This window comes from Balaenoptera acutorostrata, chromosome 5, assembly GCF_949987535.1.
Source record: "Balaenoptera acutorostrata chromosome 5, mBalAcu1.1, whole genome shotgun sequence".
Lineage (NCBI taxonomy): Eukaryota > Metazoa > Chordata > Mammalia > Artiodactyla > Balaenopteridae > Balaenoptera > Balaenoptera acutorostrata.
Genome location: NC_080068.1, coordinates 44,280,233 through 44,304,688, shown reverse-complemented (window position 1 = coordinate 44,304,688; position 24,456 = coordinate 44,280,233). Strand labels below are relative to the sequence as shown.

The 24,456-nt window shown below is 48.1% G+C and overlaps 1 protein-coding gene across 1 annotated transcript in view; it reads right to left on the bottom strand.

The window, feature by feature from the left end:
• Positions 1 to 675: 675 nt before the first annotated feature.
• The window catches only part of LOC130708202 (NUT family member 2G-like), a gene marked incomplete at its 5' end in the record, with an annotated part of 111,424 nt that continues 87,643 nt past the window's right edge, over positions 676 to 24,456 (bottom strand). The window contains 6 exons of the mRNA XM_057546303.1: positions 676 to 1,550; positions 2,074 to 2,190; positions 2,602 to 2,874; positions 3,428 to 3,515; positions 4,562 to 4,690; positions 5,643 to 6,356. Of these exons, the coding sequence (XP_057402286.1) occupies positions 756 to 1,550; positions 2,074 to 2,190; positions 2,602 to 2,874; positions 3,428 to 3,515; positions 4,562 to 4,690; positions 5,643 to 6,356 (2,116 nt within the window). The remainder of the gene's footprint in view (positions 1,551 to 2,073; positions 2,191 to 2,601; positions 2,875 to 3,427; positions 3,516 to 4,561; positions 4,691 to 5,642; positions 6,357 to 24,456) is intronic.

Genomic DNA, 24,456 nt, shown 5'->3' with positions numbered 1-24,456 from the left:
ATTAAGAGGTAGCTGCCTCAACCACGCTCCACATTGCAGTAATCCCAGTGGGACTAGAGAACGCTCCCGCTACGACCAGGCAGACAGTCCTGTCCCCATGGCCAAGACTTTTCCTCTCTGGTCAGGCCACCCACACAGGAAACCCTGGATGAGCGGAGGGTCACCCCAGCGCCATCGCCTGGCCACTTCAGGGAAGCAGAGAGAAGCTCCATAAAGACAAGGGCTGTCTCCAGGCTCCGTCCTAGAAACTGGTTAGTGTCCAGAGGGCTGAGAGGCACAAAAGCAGCTCTCCCTCCCCAGACGGTTCAGGGATGCAGAAGATGCTACAGATGCCCCAGAAGGCCCCTAGCCAAGCAGGCTTTAGAGAAGGGGATGATGAGGGGGTCCCTGGGGAAAGTGAGAGCTGTGCGTTCCCAGGGGCAGCCTGAGGAGTCCTTGTCTATGTGGAGGAAAGGTTTGGCCACCTGTAGATCCATAGCTCCTGTGACCTCCCTCACCCTTCCTTCCTCTCAGGATCGCTCTCTGTGGAGCAGCTCCACACGAACAAGATAACAGTGGCCTGAGAGCATTTCCCACCAAAACTATCTTTATTCACAATTTTCATACATCACTCCAAAGGTCCTGCCCACACCCACCTCCCCCACCTCCCTAACCCCCCACAATCCCAGGATCAGCTCTGGGGTGAGGAGGAGCCCCTAGGCTCCCCTGGGGGCCGCCCTGGGGGGCTCGCCCTGGAGGGCCGGCCCAGCTGTTCCCTACTGGCTGCAGCGCTTCCTCTTCCTGTTCCTCCTCTTCCCTATGACAAACGGGTCACGCTTTCTCTTTCCCGGCTGTGAGGGGCGAGCCAGCCCCAGAGCCAAGGCTGGCCTCGCAGAGACCCCGTGGGCAGCCCCGGGGATGGGCAGCTTCTCAGCAGCGGCTGGGCGCCCACCCAGAGCCCGCTTCCTCGACTTGGGAGCGGCTGGTGGAGCTGGGCTGAGGCCCCTTCTCTGAGGGGAGGGGGCCTGGGGAGCACTCTGGGCCCCCCAACCTCCAGGGGAGGCCAGGCCTGAAGCAGGGGCAGGACTCTGGGACAGCCGGCAAGGCGGCAGGCTGGGCAGAGAGGCCAAGAGGGAGGCCAGGCTGGGGAACGCCTCCTCGTCCTCACTGGCCGCGTCCCTGGGCCCTCGGGCCTCCCGAACAGGAGACGCCTCTCTGATAACAGACGCATCCCTGGGTCCCAGTCGAGGGCCAGTGCGCCTTTGACCCTGGGGAGAGGAGGGCCGCCCGGCCCGGGATGGAGAGACCTCCTGACGTCCTCGAGAGGGAACAAAGACTTTGGGCCCGAACGGGCCAGTGTCTGCTCGGTTGGGCCTATGAAGAGCCTCAAAATCAATCTCTGGTGGGCAGGCTTCATCACTGACCCCTCGATGGCGGTCTTGGTCGTGCCTCTGGGCACCTTGGCCAGCGTGGGACTCAGAAGGACTTGAGCCCATTCCGGGTGCACTGTGGCTCGGGGCTGCCAGCCCACCCTCGTCCTCTTTCAAGGCCAGGAGTCGTTTCGGCACCAGCTGGTAGGAGGGAGGAGGACAGTGACGGCTCCACGCGCACGTGTGAGAGGAGGAGCACTGGGCAGTGGGACAATGGCCCTGGGGGGGGGAGGAGGGGATGGGTGACCCCAGGACTAGACTCCAAATACAGACACGGTGGCATTCCTGCCATCCTCCTGCACCTTATTCCCAGCTGTGTGTCCTTCCCTCCGCTCCCGGCTCCCCATCCTCTCCTTCCTATCACCCTGCGCTGCACCCACCCCAGAGAGGGCCCTTCCCCATGCCAGGCCTCCGAGGCAGGGAAGGCACGGACAGAGCCATGTGGGCCTCCTGCTCTGGGGCCCTACCTCTCCCCTGCTCACTGGGGTCCCTCCGTGCCCTGGTCTTCCTGGGTGTCCCTTGTCTCCCCTGTTCTACCTGCGATCCCTCCCTCCTCTGGCTCCCCTGGGCCACCTGGTTTCCCCTGTCCCCTGGGTCACCTGGGGTCCCCCCTCCCCTGGAGTCCCCTGGCTCCCTAAGTGTCCCTCTCCCTCCCCTGGCTCACTTCTTCAGGGGTGAGTGCTTCCTCCTGCTTCAGCTCCTCAGCAAGGGCCGAGAGATCCAGCTGTGGGTCTGGGGAAGACAATTCTGCCGGGACTCGAGGATGAATGACTGCCTCCACCTCGGACAGAAAGAAGAGGCTGTGAGCATCCTTGGCCAGGAGTGGCCTGTGACACAAGAAGACCAGGAGGGAAAGTGAAAAGCAGAGACCCACCCCCACTCTCCTCCACAAGGCGGGGATGGTCAGCACACACACACACACACACACACACACACACACACAGACAAACATGCACATACACAGTCACACACAAAAGAGCACATATACAGATGCACATACACAGACACACAAAGGCATACACACAGACACAAACATATACACACATACATCTGCGTAAACCTCCCCTAACACCAGGCTCAGGAACAAGGAGCTGAGCTTAAGTCCCATCGGCCTGAGCAGAACCCAGATCTTGGGTGCTGAGAGTTCCATGCCCTGGCATCTTGTAGACCCCAGGCTCCAGGCCCAGCCTACCTTGGTGACAGAGTGTTCCCGGGAACGCAGCTCGTCAGTGTAGCTCAAGAGACACGGGTCCAAGTAGGTGTCGTCGTCTTCCTGCTTCAGCTCATTTCCGTCCTTTCCACATTCTTCATGTGACTTGCCTGGGGCTGAGTGGACGGGCCCCACCAGCGCCTCCATCCTGTCCACATCCTCCCTCACAGCCTCAGGGGGAATCTCCTTGGGCGCCTTGGGCTCCGGGTTCCCCTGGGATCTGTGTGGCTTCGGGTGCGAGGGCTGGGCCCTGCGGCTGGACATCCTGGGAGCACAGGCTGAGGCAGAGCAGGAGGAAGGGAAGGAAGGTGAGGGACTCCCGGTCCACCTCCTGACCACCGAGCGCACGTTGGTGAGGGCATTGTTTGGGGGACGTTGATGTGGGTGTGGGAGGGGTCAGGACCATCTGAAGCCTCATGCACAGTTGGAGAGGGGAGGTTAGGGGGTCATCTAAGAGGGTCACAAGTAAGGAAGTGGGGAACCTCCAATTTTCTAGGGGTCTCCCCATCAAGCCCACTTCTTAGGCAGACTTAGTGTGGGGTCCTTTGACAGGGAGGTGTGAGAGGAGTTATAAAACTGACCAAGTCAATACCCCGTAGTGACAAAGGGCAGCTGAGACCCCATCCCCCCAACCCCCCGCCTCGGTGGCTGTTTTGGTTGAAAGACCAATGCCCCTGTCTTGAAAGAAAAGGATCCACATGGGGACGGTGGCCAACCCTAGGCCCCTGTTACCTGTGCCTTCAGCTCCAGTGGGAACCTGGGTGCCTGGCTGAAGGCCCACTTTCGGGGCTGGGGGCACCCGAGGATCCAGCTTCGGTGGGGCTGGAGGAGGCAGGTCCTGCATCCACTGCAAATTCTGAATGTGCATCTCCTCCTCGGCCGCAAATTCCATGAACCTGGGGGGTGACGGAGACACAGGCCACCCTGAGAAAAAGGCCTGGGTTCTGGAGCCCAACAAAGGCAGCCAAGAATGAGGCACTGGGAGAGGACGTGCCTTGGGGCCGTCAGGGCCCTGTGAGGTGCTGTCCACAGCAGAGAGCTGCTCCTGGAAGTGATCACAAGATCTGGGACCCTTCCTGCCTCACCAGCACTGGAGGGCATTCAACAGCATAGACCCAGGTCGCTGAATTGAACCAGGTCAACGGGACACATGGCTGACCCAGGGGGCACCCTCCTCATGCCCCCGTCCCCATCCAGAACCACATGAAGGGCTGACAGCCAGAGGCTGGAACAGGCATGTGTTCCCCACAGGGGTCCTTGCCCGAATCCAGGACCCTGGGCTAGGACTGAGCCTCCTGGAACATAGACCTGGAGACAGGGCCCAGGAGAGGCTGGACGATGTGGATGCTGAGCTTAGAGGAGAGGCCTTCCCTTCTTGTGAGAGGCGCTCGTTTGTTTGCTTTTGTTTCTTAAACCAAGGGGATTACCATGGAGCAAACACTGGAAGGGCCAGAGACCCTTGGGCCGACGACAGCTGGCTTCCCCAGCCTCTTCAGGGATGCCAGGGTACCCACTCAGGGCACTTTTCATGAGGAGAGGTGGTCCCAAATCTATGTTAGTGGCCGCCAGCCACCCACCACTAAGGAAGCAGCAGGCTGGCGGGTGGAGCTCTTTCCCCGGCCCAGCCCATATGGCCGGAGTTGGACCCCTACTGGACTCACAGCTTCACCCTGCCCCGTCCTGAGACCTTCATGTCAAGGTAAGGGTAGGTCAAAATCAGGGGAGGGCAGAGCTCCTGGTGGAGGAAGGACAGAAGTCTCAAACTCTCCAGGTGAAGGAGGGGTTTCTGGAGGACAGTAGGGCCCCTGGGCTGCGGGGACCCTGTGCTGGGTGACAGCCCTTCTCCTCTGTCCTCTCTGATGAGCACCCCCACGTCCAGATCCTGCCCTCACCCACTCGCCTCACCCTCCACGCAGCCCCTGGGCCCAGGACGCTGACTCACTTTTGCGCCGTCTCGTAGTAGATCATCCGGTCAAGGTTGCTCCTGCGCCGCCATTCCTGCACGGCCCTCCGCAGTCCCTCCTCCAGCGGCATGGTGGGATTCAGGTGGGCCAGGGATCGAAGCACTGGGCTGTAAGCCCTCGGGGTTAGTCTCCGGGACCAGCCCAGCCCCCACCTGCCTGACCCCACCCGCCAATGTACCCACACATCACTCAACCCAGCATGACTGAGCAACAGGAGGGTGAGAGGCAGGTGTCTGGGAGGGTAAAGACAAGCCTTCCCGGCCACTGCTGTCACCGCCTCACACTCACTCAAGGATGACCATCCACTCCCAGGCTAGAGCTGGGACATTGTGCCTTGGGGAGCTCTTTTCCTCTTCAAGGCTGCATTTTCATCATAAAAATCACTATCATCAATGAGGCGTGGCATGTGCCAAGCAATCTGCTAACACTTCATAGATTAGCCCAAGGAGTCTTCTGCACAGTCCTCTGAGTGAAGTGTAATTGTCCCCTTTTTACGAGGGACCGGAGGTTTAGGATGGAAATGCCTGCCAGGCTCACAACTCTAGTGGGAGAGAGCCCACGCCCTTAGGAGAGCTCTACCATCACCCTGTTCCTAGTGGAATTCTGCACAACGAAGTGGAGGCATGCATAAAGCGCTCTCCTGGGCCCCGCGCTCCTCCCCCTCCTCTGAAGTGACCTCCCCCGGCCACGTACACGCAAGTCCTGTATGAAGGAGACGGCACCACAGGAGAGGGCGGCATCCACTCCTTGGCTCCTCACCTTACACCACGGCCCTCTCTGACTGCAAGTCTTCAGTCCACATTACCATGAGAATCATGGAAGAGCAAGCTGGCCAGACTCACAGGGTGGTGGGGCCAGTTGAGATGGGGCACATGTCAGTCCTGATGTCACGGACTGGCAGGCCCACCCATGTGACCGACAGTGTGCCTTCTCATAGCACGGACATCGCCCTCACACCTTCCTTCCAGTATCCCTAGAAACCTAACGTGCGAGTCCATCCCCAGTTCCTCTTCATCTAAAAGCTCCCATAAGCTCAGCACCCTCTGAGCGTTCACTCACACGAGAAAGCAGGAAAAAGCTTCTGCATCAGGACTCAGGCAAAAGTGTCTCCGGGCCAGGGGCTTGACGTGCTGCCAACGTAGGAAGTTACTGTACTCGCTCTTGGTGTTAGAGGAGCCATCCTGCGAGGCGTTGGACTGGTTGGTGGCCAGGCGGCCCTCCCTGGAAGTGCCATGTGGCCATGGCCCAGGGTTCACTGGGCGAATGATAGGGGCCGGCTGGGCAGCTGGTGGTGGAGCTTGAGGAGGAAAGCCTGGGGTCCAGCCTCCCTTGCCAGCCTGACTAACTCCAACAGCTGAAGCAGTCACAACGGTCCCCATCACAGGGGTTGCTATGAATACGGGTGCAGGACATGCAGCACTCCTGCTGAGGGCCCCTGGAGCGCTCCAGGTGAGGGGGGCCTGAGTAACGACAAAGGTCTGAGTCTGGGGGGCCTCCACTGTCCTCCCTTGTGACCTGACTTGGACAGTGAGGTTGCAAGCCCCAGGGGCACTGGGGCCACGGCCACCATTAGCCACCATAGGCGTCCTGGGGAAAGCTGGCAGCAGCAGGCTGCTGCCAGGAGGGAATGCTGGGGTGATGGGACGTGGCAGGTGCTGCTGCCAGGGTGGCCGGTGCTGGGCGCCAGGAATGGGTGGAGGGAAGGGCCCTGCCGTGAAAGTAGACAAGGAGGCACCGCGGTTCATGGTCACATCCGTTCCCAGCACTGGAATGCTGTTGAGGCAAAGGAAAGGAGTGAATGGAGGAGGAGAATGGGCAAGTGGGACTGAGGCTTTCTGTGGCATCAGAGTGTTAATCTCCACAGGTGAGGGACACTTGGACAAGGGAAACTGTGCAGCGTGCAAATGTCTTCAAGTGATTTTCATGCCCTGACCTCCAGTTGAGAATTATTCCACTGGTGACCCCGCGCCCATCCACCAAGGTCCCTGACCCCTGTCTGCCGAGAAGAAATCGCCTCAGCAAGCACTGACTTGGAGAGCCTCCCTAAGGCACCCCCTGGCACCTAAGCCTCACAGGCTGTCTCCCAAGATCTGGAGCCGTGTGGACATCCGCTCTGTGAGAAATGCCCCTCAGCCGGCGTACTAGCAGGTAGGGACCTTCTCCAAGGTAAGTTCTAGGCACCCAAAAGCCCTTTGTGGACAGGTATTGTGTAAAATATTAGGGCCCCACCTCCTCCTCAGTCCTCCTTTTCCTGATGCTCAGTAGAAATCCCCTCTTTCTTTCCTAGCCTCACAAAACAAAACAAAATGCTGGAAAATAGCTCTCTAATGGAATCCTGATACAAACCCATAACACTGGCCCAGAATGCACCTGCATCTCAGAACAACCCACAGCAGACACGTAACATGGGCCAGGTCCTGCCACCCCCTCCCCAGTGCCCAGAGTCACTGTCCTCACTCAGGAGTTCTGTTCCTAGGAGGCGGGGGTGGGGGGAGTGGTGTGTGAGAAGTAGGCGCGTGTCCCTTAGATTCTGTCATTTCACAGCCAGTGATGGCTGCAGAGGATTAAACAAGGGCCAGGGAATTGTCATGTTACATTGGTCATGGGAGTACAGGCTGCCTGTGGTCCTTCCCCCTCCAGCTCCCAATAACGGAAAGACAATCTGAGAAGCAGGCAGAAGCCAGTTGCCATGGCGATCAAGTTGTCTGGATCACATCCCTGTTCAGGAGAACAAGGTACACACCACGGTGCACCTAATTAACCAGAACAGGTGTCATAGGACGTTTAATAAGAACACAGAAGATCGTCTTCCTGCCCCTGGGCTACACTCCTTCCCCCTTTAAAAGAGGAAGCAGCCTTCACAGACATTCCACCCGAAACAACCCCACTCCACATCTGTCCCCTGTCCATGAAGGAGTGACAGGAAATATGAACAAACTCTTCCTCTCAAGGCAGCCTGAGGGTCCACCATGAGATACTGGACGAGATGAAGCAGGTCTGAAGTACTGCGATTCCACAAAAGGAAGAACAATTCAGAGCAACTCAGGAACCTGAGCCCTCTCTTGGCTGAAGCTACACGTTGCCCATCCCCTGTTGAATCCAAAGCAACAGTTGCCTGAACTGAGAAGTGAGCTCTGGGCTGGGAGGAGTGGACGAGGTGTGGGCTGCGGCAGTTAGAGTAACCTCCTGCCTAGCTCTCGGAGAGGACACTTCACTGCAGGTGTGGCCACACACAGCCCCACTGAATAGTTTTCTCACCAAGACCATCTCTCCCCACGGCCCCCTTAGATACAGTACGCTCCTGTTCAAATCCCTTAGAAAGGTACGGTGAGGCAAGCTTCAGGTGCCTCAGGAACACAAGACAGGTCTAGGCTTTCCTCATGACCCTCCCTGTGTCACCACCAGGACATCACACACATCCTTACACACACGTTTCAAAGTGGCTTGTCTCCCTTCTAGAAAGAATCAACCTGCCTGCTGCCATCCTTTCTCCATAGCCAGGGCAATTCCTCTTGATCCACCTCCAATGACCCCTCCTCCCCAGTGCAGTCTCAGGTTTCTTCAGGCTCCCCAGTCTCCCCAGGTGAAATGTCCTCGTGTGTCCAGTGCTCTCTTCTCCCTCTACTTCAGTCCAACTGTGTGCCCACCGTGAAGTGTCACGTGTGAACCCGAAGGATGGGAGGGATGGCAGGGTCTCTGAGAAGACACCCCCAGCCTATATAGGCTTACCTCCTTCTGAAGCCATCCTGCAGGCTTGGGCACGGACTACTGCTGCCTGGTAGCCTCAATGAGAAAAGTCAAGACCAGGACCCAGAGAGCGACCTGCTTCAACAGACGCTCAGGATCCAACTGAAGGAGGGGCAGCTTTGAGTCATAACAGTAGAATGTGGCTGAAACGTTCTGCAGTGGGGGAGGGGCAGAGGGCACGTGGGTCTGGGTAGGGTGGGGGTGGGGAGACATTCCACGAGGGCTCTGGCAGGTAGGCAAGAACCGGAAGTTCCTTCCACCTCACACAGTGGCAACACAATTGGCATGTGCCTCTTTACGCAGTTTATAGATTGTTTTTTTGATTCACGGCACCGAGGTTGGACTTGACGGTCCCTTCCTTTCACTTCTTTTTCCATCAACCTAGTTTTGTGTCCCTCAACACACTCTGCTTCCTACCTGGCTCTTGACTTACTTCAACAGAGACTAGACTTTCTGAACAAAATTCAGAACTGTTAGTCTGATAAACACTTGGGTATTTATGGCCACATGGAACTGAGTATTTGAAATTAGGATTGTCTCAGCAGATCCAGTGTCTTTGACTGCTGTATGTACATCACTCCTAAGGGAGTGGTCCTTGTGCTCCAACCAACATCCAGCAGGACCAGCCTTACTAATGACCCTTTGTGCTGGAAAGCCCCCGTCCATCAAAAAACCGTCATGCAGCCCCCAGGTCCAAGACCAGAATTCACTAAATGTCTTTCTCATAGTATTCCATGGTTGTAAAAGATTTAGTTTTGTACCTTTTAAATGATTTTAGTATAATATTTTAAGCGAGCAACACCTTCTCATGGTTCAAAATTAAATTGTGCAAAATGGAATATGCAGTGGCGAGTCCTCCTCCCACCTCTTTCCCCTGTCAACCCAATCCTCTTTCCCGGAGGAAACCAGTGTTATCTCTTTCACTAAAATCTTCCCAGAGATACGTCATGCAACTAAAAACGAAGGCAATCTGTTTTCAGTTTTTAAAATGCCTTCATTTTTTTTCTAGATGAAAATTCATATATGTTCCAATATATCTGAGGATATTTTCAATGATCGTCTTTGTACGGGTATCGTGGCTCCTCTGTTTCTGCACTAGATTCCTAGAACAAGACTTTCTAGTCTCTTAAATTTCAACGCACCTGAAAGAATAGGGTGGCTCGATCTAGTAAAGAAAAGCAACAAATGCCTAACTGAATTTGACTTTTGAATTTCACATAAACCATGAATTCATTTTTAGTACAACTTTGTCCCATGCAACATTTTGGACATAGTTTTACTGCAAATTCTTTCCCTGTTTATCTGAAATTTAGATTTAACTCGAAATCTGTATTTTATCTGGCAACACTACCAAAAAAGCAGAACATACTAAGCTATTATCAGTTACTCATCCTTATGACAAAGAGAACTTGGAGTGATGAGACTCAAGTGTGCACCTTGGCTCCAACAGAAAACACAACTGTAAACATACACACACTCTGCAGGCTCTTTGGATGAAATGGATTTGGAAGAGCCATCATATAGCACTGAACATCTTGGCTTAGTAGGGGTAAGGACAGAAGTAAGGAACAAGAAGGCAGAAAGTCTTCTTCTCTTTCCTTATGTTAAAGGGACTAAACATCCTAGAGCCCTGGTTTTTCTAGGTGTTAAAAGTCCACTACCCATGAGATGGATGTGCACCTTGACACAATGCCAAGAGTTTATCCACCAGTGTCCAATCCCCATTCAGACAAGCCCACTTCCATCTAAATCCCAGCCTGCAAGCCCTGCTTACAAGTTTGTTCATTTCCTGTCTGCATTACATACACTTGCTCTTTACCATCTAGGCTCATCGTTGCATATGGCCCCAGCTGCATGGGAATCATGGTAGCATTCCTTTTACAAAACTTGTTTGATTATTATTTTCATATTGAGAATCCATGTCAGTCAGTTAACCACTATCAAAATGATATGAAAGAGTATTCGTGTTTTGTGTCGTGAGAAGAGAGGACTGTTAGGAAACTTGTCAAGGGAGATGAAGGCTGAAAACCTCAGAGGATGGCAACCAAATCTCTTGCGAGACGAGATTCTCTCACTGCTGTAGCTGCAGTAGAACTCCAACTGATTGTGGGGTGTTGGGGAAGGAAACAGAGGTTTAGAAGGACTGTTCCACAGGGTGAAAAAGACTCCTGTTGGTATTTAAGAAGTTCCTTGTCCCTTGTCAGGAAAAACTGACTCAGAAGAAGATAAGAAGATAAGGTGAGAATATTTCAAGCAACATCATGGTGAAACTTTATATCTAAAGAAACTTTAGACATAAAGTTTCTAAATGAACTTTATATCTAAAGAAACTCCTGTCGGGGACTGAAAAAAATAAACAGTTTGGGAATATCGCTCAGTACTGGAGCTTTTACAATGAAGGAAAACTCATATGATTTTCAACCAATAACTTCATACTAGAGGGATGGTGAGGCAAAATATCGTACCCAGGCACTCGAGAAAGGCAGGCTTCCTTGTTGCTTCCTCCCTTTGTTCAGTCATTCAACCAGTTATTTACAAGATTCTCACTCATAATTCTGATACAGTATTTGAAGGACTCTTCTCAAGGCCACTGATACAAAAATTGCACTGTGCAAAAATTAGCCAGTCCCAATTCTGCAATCACTTTGGTAATACTTCAAAATCCTACACCCCAGGGACAGAGATAATCAAATTAGCCCAAATGTAATTTGGGAAGAGCAGTCACAGAAGGGAGTATCTAAAAGTCCTTTGGATCATGATCTCTGACTATTCCTGCACAGAGGCTGCGGGCAGGCATTGACTACTGAGAAAAAACAACTCTGGACATGCATCACAAGCCTCAGAAGACAGTTCATCTTCCACTCAATCACGAAACATTAAAGAAACGAAGAGATACCATGTTTGTGTCTTGTGGAGTTTTCAAGTCTGTGCACTTGGAGGCGCTTAGTGCTGTTAGATGTGAGGGGTCTTCAGAGGCATCCTGTTGAGTGAGAAATGCTCTAATCTTGCAATTGACCGGAAAGAGGATCTGATGATTGAAGTTTCTTTGGGAAGTATTACAAAGTCAGGTCAGTAAGTTGATCCCGCTACTATTTTTGCTGTTGTTGTTGTTTTTAATGCCAACTGAAAGTCTGCAAGATATTACAAAAAAGGAGGGAGGGAAAGTAAAATTGTTCCCATACTACCTGCTGTGTTGAAATTGGCCCAGATTGTCCACTCTCTCTCAAAGTTATTAAAAAAAAAAAAAAACCGTACAAAGGAAACACCTGTGAATCAACATTTATTGAAAAACCTCCATGTATTAAATACACTGAGAAAAAATATTCTAGTAGAGTAAATGCGTTTGGAAAAACTCTAGGAACGGAGTCAGGAGACAGTATCTTAAGAGTGTTTCCCAGGTCTGAATTATTTGCTAGAATTGTTCTTTAACGGAAACTTCAGGCTTGCTAGGAAAAAGGACCTACTGTTTTTTGAAAGGCATAAACAAGAACCAAGGAACTGCAGTCCAAAGGGCATGAAAGCACTTGCCCCAATTGGAGGCTACTGTGCTTAGAGCGGAGCTCTCCAGAACTCTTTGTAGCTAAGTGCATGGGTTTCACGTGTGCAATAGAAAAATCACGAGTGCACATCTCACAAGAGCTGGTTTTAAGAAGAGACCAGCACAAAAGTTCCCGGCGGGGAGCGTCGCCAGAGCCGCTCCGCAGCGTGCCCGACACTCCACCTCTCTCCTCTCTGGCAGAGAGCTGCAGGACCAGATGCCCGCGTGCCCCGCGCCTGCATGCCCGCGCACGCCCACTGGGGCGGGGCTCTCGGGCACGCGGACCGCCGTCCTCCCACGGCTCCTGGCGTCTATTGGGGCAGTTGGCTCCGCTCCGGAAGACAGGAGCGCATGCGCGAGCGCGGAGGGTGGGGCCCCAACGGCCGTCCGGCGGGGGCGGGGCCTGTCATGGCGGCCTCGAGAGTCACTTCAAGGAACCCTGAGGTAAGGGGTACGGGGACTTTTCACCCCTCAGGTGTCACCGCTCTGCGCTGTTGTTCACCCTGTGGGTTATTTGTGCCCTTGTCCGTGTAAGGAGACTCCCCACAATGTGGATTCACGCCCCCATAGAGCTCGATTCCCTTGAGGGGTTTACCCCAGGGTTATTGGCACCGCTGGGGAGCCGGCTGCATGAAGGGTTCAGTGATTGCGGGGCCTACAGTGGGGGGTCAATAGTGTGTGTGAGCTATTAAACAGGTGCCCAGGTGCCGTTCTAGGCTGCGCGTTCTGAAGAGTACAAAAGCTAGAGGGACGTTCTTGCGAGTTGAAAACCCTCATCTGGTTCCAAAGGTGTAGCTCAGGTGATTGGAAAATGAGTGAAGAGCGAAGGAACACACTCATGGTTTCACTAGTGTCTTCCTTCTTATCATAAAAACATCAATCACCACTTATGTTCAAACTGCATTCTTTTGTCAGTGATGGGAGCAACTTTGCTGAATGTGGTAATAAACATGTATTTGTAGTCTGATGTCAAACCATGATTGATTTGCAAGCATAGATGGGGTCTGTACATATTTAATTGGTTGGTGGGAATCTGATATGTAGTCAAATGTGTGGGTTGGTTTTGTCTGTGGATGTTTGTGTCTGAAGGGAGGTCATGCCTGTGTTTTTGTGAGAGTGTGTAAGAGTGAGTGTTGTACTTGGAGGGTGTTGAGATGTGACGCAGGCATACTCAAGGAGTTGGTGGTTAGGTGTTTGTAATTAGGTGTTTGGGGAATATGTTTACATGGGTTTTTTTCACCCATGAATTTGGGGATTTATGTGTGTCTAATGGTGGATTTGGAAGGATTCTCTGCATATGCATAAGGGCAATGTCAGGAAAAGTAGTGGTGTATATTACTTTGGGTGTCCAGTCTGTTTATTTTGTATATTTGGGGAATGTAGGATGATCATTTGTGTATTCAGGGCATGTTGTATGGTTCTGGGGTGTTTGTGTGTGTGCATTTTCAGGAGCTGTCTATGTATATTTGGATGTGTAGAGGGCAAGTCTGTGACTATTTTATGGGACTGGTGGATGTTGTATATGTAGGTACGTTGTGTTTGTATGATTCTGTATTCTGCAAGATGGCAGAGTTAATTCTGTGTGAGAGGTTGGGAATGTGGGGTTATGTATATGCCAGTAGTGTCGTACTGTATGTGTATTTGGAACAAAGGGCATATAGGATGATATTATTGCATATTTGTGGTGTACTGGGTAATTGTGGTTCTATTTGGGACCTGTGGAGAGTTATGTGTTAAATGAGTTTGTGTGTGTATTCAAGGGGCATGGCCACTTGGAGGAATATTTGCTGAGGCAGTGCATTTGTAATTTTCAGTAGGAGCCTCTGAAGCTTATGTATTTTGGGAAGTGAGTATATGTGTATCTGATAAAGAGGTGGGGTTCTATGTTTCTACAGGGAAGTTGGACAATTGCATTTCTATGTATTAGAAATACGTGATATGGGTATTTGTTAGTACTTGCATATGTGTGAGCTGGCTCCTAATAGCTAGGGATAATTTGATACATGGAAGTTGTTTCATAAATGGTTTGCTGGAGACACTTCCATGTATCTTACTTGTGTATTCTAATCTGTGTGTGTGTCCATCATCAGGTTCATGCATTATCAAAGTTTGTTCATAAGGTATGGAGTTGTTAAGAGTATTCAAAGTGTATTTCTTTGGAGAATGCTAGGGTGTTTATACATGTGTTTGGTAGGAGTAAGAGGTGGTCTGTCTATATATTCAGGGTGAGGGTAGAAATATATATATATATATAAACACCCCCCCACACATATACAGTTTATATGTTGGGGTAGTGGTGGGGAGCTTGTATTCTGGAGAGGTAGCATAATGTATAGTGTTTGGGAGGGGATCTGTATGTTCAGGGCTTGGGAATATTTGCATGTGTGTGTCCATAGGTGTGTGAGAATTGTGTATGTATATTAGTAAGACTGCAGAGGTTGTTGGTGTTTTTCTGTTTTGAGTGTGTCTGAGCATTTGGGGTGTATACTCATGAGTAGTTTGTGGGTGTGTGTATTTGTGATTTGTGAGTATATCAGGAGGCTTAGAGTCCTCTATGTGTCTATTTCCAAATGTAATGCCTGAAGAATTGAGTGGTGTTGCTTGTATGTGTGTTCTCAGTATTAGTGAGGTGGACTTATATGTACAGTTGACCCTTGAACAACACACGTTTGAACCACACGGGTCCACTTATAGTGGATTTTTTTTCCAGTAAATACTACAGGACTACTACACGATCCATGGATGCAGAACCACTGCATGGAGGGTTGGCGCCCTAACCCCCAAGTTGTTCAAGGGTCAGCTGTATTTGATAAGAATAGGTTATTTGTGGCTGTGTGTGTTTTTGAGTTTCTGGGGCTTCTGGGGTATGTATTCTGGGGGATGTGAGAGTTTAGTTTGTGTGTTTGGAAACCAGTAGACGGTGTAGGTTATGTGTGTGTGCAGGAATCCTGGAGTTATATGTATTTTAGGGCTGTGGGATTGCATATGGGTCTTTTTTGGGTTGCACATGAGACAGTTGTGTACTTGGTGAGCCTGTGTGTTTAGGTACTCAGTGTGTACATCTGGATGGCATATTGGTTGCACGTGTTTGTTTTCAGGCCCATGTTGTGTGTGTATATATAGTTGTGAGAGTGGAATGTGAATATTCAGGGTGAGTAAGGTTTTGTCTGTAAAAATTTAGGTAGTAAGAGGTAGTCTGTTTGTGTATTTATTCAGGGTGAGGGTAGAAATGTACGTGTGTGTTCAGGATATATATATATATATATATGTATATGTACAAACACATATGTGTATGTGGTATCCTTTTGGTTATATATCTGTGATGGGAGTTGAGGGTTCTACTTGGGGTGTAAGTGGATTGTGTGCACAAATTCATAGGAAAAGGTATGGGATGTGCTGGAACTGGTTCATACTATCCTGGGATAGTCAATGGTGCATATCTCTTCCCAGCTCTGTGTTCAGTGATTTCAGGTGGGTAGCTTGAAACTGGTCATGCTGGGAATATTTATACCACGTAGATAGCATAGGTGAAGTCTTTCCCACCTTTCTAGAAGAGTTTTTTAGCACTTACCAGCACACCACTGATGTGCGTGTTTGGATGTATGTATGTATGAAGCAAGAATATTTGGGCATCGGTGGGTACGCATGGGACACCCATGTGAATTGTGAGTGGGGCATCTGGGGCTATGGGCCCCTGTATATGTGCATTGACCCTGGTAATTGTGAATCATTGCATTGCTCCTATCAGGTTGGTCTGTTCTTTAGGGCCAAAGAATCCCCACAAATGTTGTAGATTCCCAGTAGAAATCATGCAGATGGATACAGGGGTGTCTGTACCTTAGGCAGGTGGACACTCCTTCAGCATTTGTGTGGTCCTAGCATCTGGGTCCCTAGAAGGGGGGGGCCTGGTGGACAGATGGCCATGCAGAGCAGAACCTTCACAGGTGTGTTGTTGGCGTGACAGGCAGCAGTCAGAAAGTCACGGGGCTTCCTGGATAGGAGGTCAGATGACCAAGGGCTCTCCCAGGAAAATACCCTGAGAATCAGTTGGACAGCTACAGGCGTTACTGGCTCTTCTGGGGCACAGCTGACGTGCAAGGACACCCTCCACATGGGGTCCAGAGCCACGTGTCCCTGAGCCCAACTGCCCCAGGGTGGTGGGAACTGTTGCGTATCAGGCTGGTCAACTGTATCACTAGGTCTCAACCAACCTGTCTCCATGGAAATCTAAGTCCTCAGGGATAGGCAGGACCTCTAGGGATCAGTGAGCTGACAAGGACAGAGGTGAGGAGGCTTTGTCCCTGAGGGAGAGTTGGGGACTGAGACCTGGAGAGCCTAGGGAGTCCCACTCTGAGGAGATATGGCTCTGATGTTCCCAAACCCTTTAGACATGTTCTCTGTTCTTTTCTGAAGGCTCAAGATGCTTCTAGCAGTGGGAAGCTTAGCTCAGTTTCATGTTTCTCTGATAGGATGAACTGACCCTTTTATTCACTATTCCACATCGAGCTGCAAACCCATCAGATGGAACCATGTGATCATTGTGGCCGCCAGCTGACCCCACAGCCACCTTGTGCCTCCCTTGGACCCACCCAGGAATTTCTGAGCCTTCTTTATGGTGAGTCTTGTGGCCTTTTCTCCCTCATTGTGAATCCTCCTGCCAATAAAACATGCTGTGAATGTTAACAAAAGGAAACCTCAACTAGAATTGGAGTCTGGAAGGCCCGTAGAGGGAGCTCTCATGCCGTGTCACTCATCATCCATGACCCCAACAGGAAGAGGTCATTTAGTGACCCCAAACAGGAAGTGCAACCACTTTACTACCCCAGCTGGAGGAGGGAAGACTTCCTTCCTGGCCAGCAACAAGAAATAGAAAATAGAAATAGCTAATAGAAAATTCCGCAGTTTAGCCAATGAGAAGCCATTGTCACCTGAAGTTTCACTTTCCTCCAGTGAACTTTCATTTTTTCCCTTGATGATGACTTTCTTTCCTTGTCCCAGCCTCTTTACTTTAAAAGCCTTCTGGGACTTCCCTGGTGGTCCAGGGGCTAAGACTCTGCTCTTCCAATGCACGGGGCATGGGTTCGATCCCTGGTCGGGGAACTAAGATTTCCACATGCCGTGCGGCGTGGCCAAAAAACAAAAAGCCTTCCATGTTGTGTAACCCGTTGGAGTATCTCCCTTTCTGTCAGATGAGATGCTGCCTGATTCATGAATCGTTTAATAAAGCCAATTTATTCAAAATTCAAAGTAAATCTTCACATTTACTCGGTTAAATTTTGTTTTTTAATACATTGGTGGCATTCAGAGGTGGCCACTAACAGTTGAATATGTATCCCTCCAGAAATGTTCTGTATCAAAATATGTATGTGCACTTTTCTAAAATCCACTCTTATGATTCCTCCTGCTAACAGGATGATTTTATGATTAAATGCTTATCTTTTTAAAAAGAAAAAGATAAATATATTGGTGGCAGTGATGGGATCTGAAGCAAATTTCTGATAACATTTGGGACAAGGAGAAACAGGTGTAGTGCCCACAACTCCTTTGAGTTCACTGTCTTTCTTGCCATTCCTGAAGGTTGTTGGTAAGCTCCTCTTGGTTTGAGCTCCATTCTCTTTGATTGAGTTTGTGTTCGAAATCTAATTGGCTTTCCTTTACAGGGCAGGTCAGTTTGGCTGGTAGAGGATTCTCCCTGAGGCCAAACCCCTAGCCTTTCTGATGGAAATTCCCAGGACACAGTAACATCTCTTGGTTATTGCCAGTATATTTTTGAGTGGGAAACCGTAGCCCCTAATTTTGTTCCCTGGATTCCACATTGGGCACTGCTGGCAGTGTAGTCTGCACTTCCCCATCTGTTTGGAATCAGCCCTCAGTTTCCATGCTTGGAACTGTTGGTGGTGGCTATAGTTCTCCATTTTGTTTGGCATCAGTTTGCAGTCCCCATTCCTTGGGATCTGCTGGTTGGATCTTTTTCCTCAGTCCAGGGATCCCTGGGAATTGGTGGTGGTGCATACCAGGCCTTCTTTTGGCCAGGACATGGTGACATCTCTTTGTTACTGCTGATATATTAAGGCGCAGTTCTTTTGTGTGTTCTTTTGGGTTGACAAAGGCTAGCTAAGGAAATGAGATCCTTTATCACCAAAGGGTTGAGAATGCCAGCTTCTGGCACACCTGCTTATTTTATATTTGAGAACTATGGTCCTGGAGGCTGTAGATATTTAGAAAGATGGCAAAATTATACTAATATTGATCTAGAATTACAATGGTCATTGTGGGGAATGTTCCAGTTAGACAAGATTGTTCATTTAAGGAAAACACTAGAGAGCAAGGGTTCCCAAATTGGACAGGGAGAATGAGATACCTGTTTAATTGGTATGTAAAAGTTTACAGAAGGTTTCAAGATTCCAAAATAGCTTCGTTTAGAGACTTAGAACAAAAAGCTAATGAAAAATTGAAGAGACAAAAGGTACCTGAAACAAAAGACCATAGGACGGCTGTGACTGCAGATTTAACTCCTACTGTCCCCCCCTTTCCTTTTTCACCTGAGTACTCTTGTTTTACTCATTTTCTGTCTGAAATACTTTTCTATTCCCAAGAGAATATTTAACAATTGCCATTTAAAGTAAAACTAGCTGAGGTTGCAGGTGAGCCCCCTCAGGTGTCCTTTACCCCTTGGTCAAAGATTGAACTGAGAGCTATAGTCAAAGAATTCTCTAAACCTAGGGAGGAACTCCCACCATTTTTTGAAGAATTTAGAGTCACCGTCACGGCCTATGTCCCCAAACTGCTAGATCTTTATCCGCTTGTACACATGTTGGTAGGACTGGGGGAAGCCCCAGAATGGACGCGGGAAGCAAAATGACATAATCCCTAGAATGATATTCAAGATCCTCAACCTAAAAAGGCTTGCAGAATAACAACTAACCTTTTATAAGCTATTCCTAAAATCTTCCCTGCTCACACTTGGTCTATTATTAATTGGCCTAATAATGATTGGCCTGTTATTCACTCATACAAACAAAAGAGGGGTGAATCTGTGGAAGACTTTAGAGCCAGTTTGTAGGCTCTCTTTTTACAGCATTTGGGGTTCCAAGCAATAAAAAGGCCACTCAGCCTACTTTAACTGCCCTCTTTGTAAATGGATTATCTTCTGAGATTAGTGGATTGATAAAAGGGCAGAAAATAGGCTGGGAGGCTGTAGGCCTGACTGAACTCCTGACTATAGCTGAGCATTTTGAAAGGACCTTGGAGCAAGATCACAAACAGAAATCCACCAAGCTCATAGCCTTACAGTTACAACAGCTCTAAGGCAAGAGACACAAAGTAACACCTAGGTCTCCCCCATTACAACCTCCTAGGGGTCCATGATCAATTCGATGACCCAAAGTTGACGTTTCATTTGTAATCAGTGAGGACACTGGAAAAAAAGGTGTCCTCAAAGGTCCTATGCAAACTCTTCACAAATGCTCTCATATCTGTATCAAAGGGAGGCCCCCCCCCATGACCCTCTCCCCTAGTTGGCAGAACTCCAGAGGTTCTCTGGTAAACTATTACCAGCAATTACCTTAAACAGCCCAGAGGAAAATAGAATGAAAATTAATGAAAAACTGCCAGTTTTTAGCTGATACTGGAGCTATGCTTTCTACTTTAAACCCCACTCTCATAGTTTACTTTGAAATCTACATTAAACCCTAACCCTAACTGTAAACATAATTACCTAACCCTTTAACACCCTATCCCTAGCCCTAACCAGAGCTGTGCTTTCTACTCTAAATCCCACCCTCAAAGAACAACAGGTCCCTCTGAGTCAAGAGGATGTTTCCATAGTGGGAGTACCTAATAAAGTTCAAAGAGAAGTTTTATCTCAACCAAGATTCCTTTTTGCTATGCAATATAGCCCCAGTTAATCTATTCGGTAGAGATCTCTTTTCTAACTTAAAAGGGCCAGTACATTTTGCCTCCAGTGGAGATCTCACCTTAAAGTTTCCTGATCAACCTGAACCTGATTATTTATGTTCCTTACAATCTGTCCTGGACATAAAAGAGGAAGTTCAGCACAAGTTCTCTAATTTGATGGAGATGCCTGCAAATTTGGGGGCTACTTCTGACAGTGTTAACATCAGAAGAATAAAAAAATGCAAACCTATAAAGATTCAGATAGATGTAGCTAAACCTCTCCCTAGGTTTCCTCAACAACTATTAAAGCCTGCGGTCATACAAGGTCTCACACCTATTGTAGAAGACTTAATTTCCCGGGAGGTGGTCATTGCTGTACTCGTCCCTGCAGCATGCCAATCTTGCCTGGTTGGAAACCTGGCAGGATGGCGATTTGTCCAGGACTTGGGAGCTGTTAATCAAAATAGTTATTCCCTGTTTTCCTGTTGTTCCAAACCTAGCCACCCTTCTGTCACAAGTTTCAACTGATTCGGAATGGTTTACTGTAGGAGACCTTTGTTCACCTTTCTTCAGCAACCCGGAGACCCAACAGCCAATATCTATATGCCTTTACTTGGAACAGTCAACAATATACCTGAACTTTTATGCCTCAAGGGTTCACTGGGACCCCTTCTTTTTTCTCCCAAGTACTTCACCAAGATTTAAGTACCCTCTAGTTCCCTGAGAAATCCACCTTTTTACCATATGGAGATAACCTCCTGCTGTACTCAGCTACTGTAAAGATTCCATAAGGCATGCATAAAAGATTCCATTTATTTCCTGCAACAGTTAGCTGAGAAAGAACACAAAGGAAAAATTACAATTATCTCTAGACACTGTTCATTACCTAGGACAAAATCTAAGCACTGAAGGAATTCAGCTATGTCCAGAGAGAATTAGGCTGATACAGGAACTTCCTAGACTCACAACTAAGTGCTAGCATTGTGGATTTCTAGGTTTAGTTGGTTATTGCAAGCTCTGGGTTCCAAATTTTTCTCTGTTACCTCTTCCACTCTATGAACTTATTAAAGATTTAGTTCCTGAATCCTTTGCTTGGGAAGATAAACATAAGCAGGCTTTTATAAGGCTAAAACAAGCACTGCAAGAGCTGCCTGCCTTAGGGTTACCCAAATGATCAGGTTCAGGTTGATCCGGAAACTTTAAGGTGAGATCTCCACTGGAGGCAAAATATATTAGCCCTTTTAAGTTAGCAAAGAGATCTCTACCTAACAGATTAACTTTAGGTTATTCAAAACCTTTTACTTGATTTGTGCATGAATGGCATAATCAGGCCCCGTGGAACTATGTGAGCATGGTAGTAAACATAGGCCTTTTGCCTATTATAGCATGCAACTTGATTCAGTTGCTTATGCCTATCTCAGTTGTCTTAAGGTTATAGCCACAACTGCAAATTTAGTGGAAGCCTTGGCAGCTTTGACTCTAGAAAATGAAGTTTATTTGCAAACTCCACACATTGTCCACAGTCTTCTTAACTCTGAATTGACAACATTTCACTGCAAGTGTCACTAGCTTCACTTCCTGTGAAATCCTGCTTTCACCACCTAATCTTTATCTTAAACTTTACAACATTCTCCATCCTGCTACACTACTACCTCTGTCTCACAAAGGTGAGGACCATGACTGCAAGGTAACAGTGTCCCATGGGAATTCCCTGGTAGTCCATTGGTTAGGACTCCGAGCTTCCACTGCAGGGAGCGCGGTTCGATCTCTGGTCGAGGAACTAAGATCCCACAAGCCACGTGGCGCAGCCCAAAACAAAAACAAACACAAAACAAACAAACAGAAAACAATGTCCCATTTTGTGACACCGTGTCCTGAGTAAAGATGTTACCAAGTCCAAGCTTGCTGTGCTTGCCGCACGACAGGCCAATAAATCGGAGATGAGGTGTTGAGGCAAGGAATATGACTTTATTCGGAAAGCCAGCAGACCGAGAAGATGGCGGACTAAAGTTTCAAAAAACCATCTTATCGGGGTTTGGATGCCAGTTTCTTTTATAGCACAGAGAGGGGGAGGAGATGAGGAGGTAAAGTAAAAGGGCCATAAGTTTTGCGAATATCCCCTGGAATGGCCAGCCTCAGGGAGGGGATGTGTTCATTTCTTCTTAATTGCAGCCATCCACAGGTGGACAGAGTCCGTATGTTTCCCTGAACAAAGGCACTTTGGTTTAACATTCAGGCAGAGGGGCAGGGTTCCCCGAGGCAGGCCATTATGTACAGACAGTATCCTTTTAGTGAACAAAAGCAGCGGAAGGCAAAGGTTAAAGTCAAAGAAACAGATCCAACGTGTAGTCAGATTTGGCTCCTCCCTGTTCCAATTCCCTACTGTCAATGTCCATTCCACAGTCTTGTGGAAAAAGGGGTGACGGCCCTTCTAATTGCTTCGTCAGACGGAACTTTCCGGGGGTGTCCACCATTGGTGCCAGTGTTCCAAACGTTGCTTTTTTTTTTTTTTGTTCCTCTCTGGAAAGTGTCTCCTTTACACCTGTAGCCTTAAAAAAATATTCTCAGCCTAAAAGTTGAGAGTTATGATCTATTTGACGGGAATTTTGAGAGCTTCAAGCCTGGGAAGCAGCATCTCAAGTTAAGGAATTTGGCAGTTTTCTATGTATGGGAAGATGCAAGAGTCTGGGCTCACTGAAATCATTCATTTGATATGTACCTCAGCTACCCGGGGCCTGTATCCTATATTCTCATATCCTGGGTTTCGTCAGGGCTCACCGGCTCACGTTGGAGGGCTGCAATCGCTAATGACTGATGTGTCAGGCAATATTCCATTTCCCAGATCCTCTCCTCTTGGTCAGGATTTTGACCAATATTTGGGAGACATTTCAGGATCAAATTTTGTCCCACGGTGCTGGGAGGCTCATCCCAGGTCAGGGGAGAATTCTTGATATGCCACTCCAGGTGCTAGTTTTTGGACTAGGCCCTATTGATAATTAAAGATCCTCTGGATCCTCTATCTCATTATGATCCAGGAGACATTTTCCCTTGTTGCTTCCTCCCATACCTAGAATCACACTATTACAATTATTTTACGTTATAAATGTGATCTATTTCCTCAAGATGTTTAGCCATAGAAGTATTGTTGGAGGCCTGGTTACATACTGGGTACTGTAAGAGACACCCATCTTATAAAGTAGACAGGATATAAGTAATGCAGCTAGTAACGTTAACAAAGACACAGTGCAGCAGGGAGACACAAAGAGCAAACAATCTGGAAACAAAGAACAATGATCAGTGTAACTACTTGTAATCCAATTGCAATGGCGAGCGACCAGAGGTACCATAACTGATTTAGTGAGCCATCCGCTGTTTCAGTATACCAGCAGTGCATGCTTAGACATGCACGGCTTAATCTTTGAGACAAGCATACGCTACTGGCAGGATCAACCAGGTAGAGAGAAAAAGATAAATGTTTCAATTCTGCTTACAAGGGTATAATTTAACAAATTACTGTAAGTCATAATTAGTTTAAGGGGAGGGTTTTGCTTACACCTGGAAAACACAGATTGAAAACAGTCATTTTTCAGATAGAAACCATAAAAATTATAACCATAATCACCAGTTTACCCAGTCATGTGCAACTAATCGTTTTTGTTAACAGCTTTATGAAGCCATCAGGTTTCCCATTAGAATTCTTCAAGATCTTACCCAGTTCACCTTTATGGTCTGAAACCCAGAAACTTGTATTTATCCATAGGTCCCTTCTATAAATCTTCTTGAAGAGGAAGCATTTTTGCAAAGGCATCAGAGTGAAACCATAACTGTGTACAATGACGAAAGACTTAAGGCGGCACTTTTTTTTTTTTTTTTTTGGGTGTAATTCAGATTTTATTGCTTATTATGTCATTCTATACAACTTTAGGTAAACACGTTGAGAAAATATACTGGGAGTATTAAACAGATGATGGCAATATTGATGAAAATGTTCAAGTATTTTACATAAGGTAGTTAAGAGGCACCGCTGCCACCATCACCACCACCCCCCCCCCCGAAATTTGTACATTTCGTATAAAAAGAGTAAAAATAGTTCATTGGCATTTAACTAGCATTATTCTTTGTAATCTATGAACCACGATATGCCTGAATAATTTCAGAATCTTCAGAGCAAAACAAAGCATTTTCTTCCACTAGCAGACATAGCAGTTTCAGTTTCTTTCAAAAACAAGCAAACAAATCAGCACAACAAAAACTATACACACAACCCCAAAACAAAAAAGTTGGCATATTCCAGTGGTCCGGAATTTTGACATTTCTATCGCATTAATTCAAGAAATGAAATGTGATTCAGCATTTAAAAATGAGACAAGCTTCTTCACCATAGTTATACTTACTTTATAATTGAAACGATTTAACTGAAGCCAATGTTAACCCAGCAAAAACCATGGCTACATATACAGTTTTGAAATCATTGCCACAATCAAGCCAATTCACATATCCATCACCTCATATAATTACCATTTTCTTTTTTCTTTCTTTATGGTGAGAACACTTCAGATCTACCCTCTTAGCAAATTCCAAGTACACAATACAGCATTGTTAACTATATGCACAGTTCTAGATTTCCAGAAATTATTCACCTTGCATAACTGAAACTTTGTACCTCGTGATCAATACCTGCCAATTTTCCCA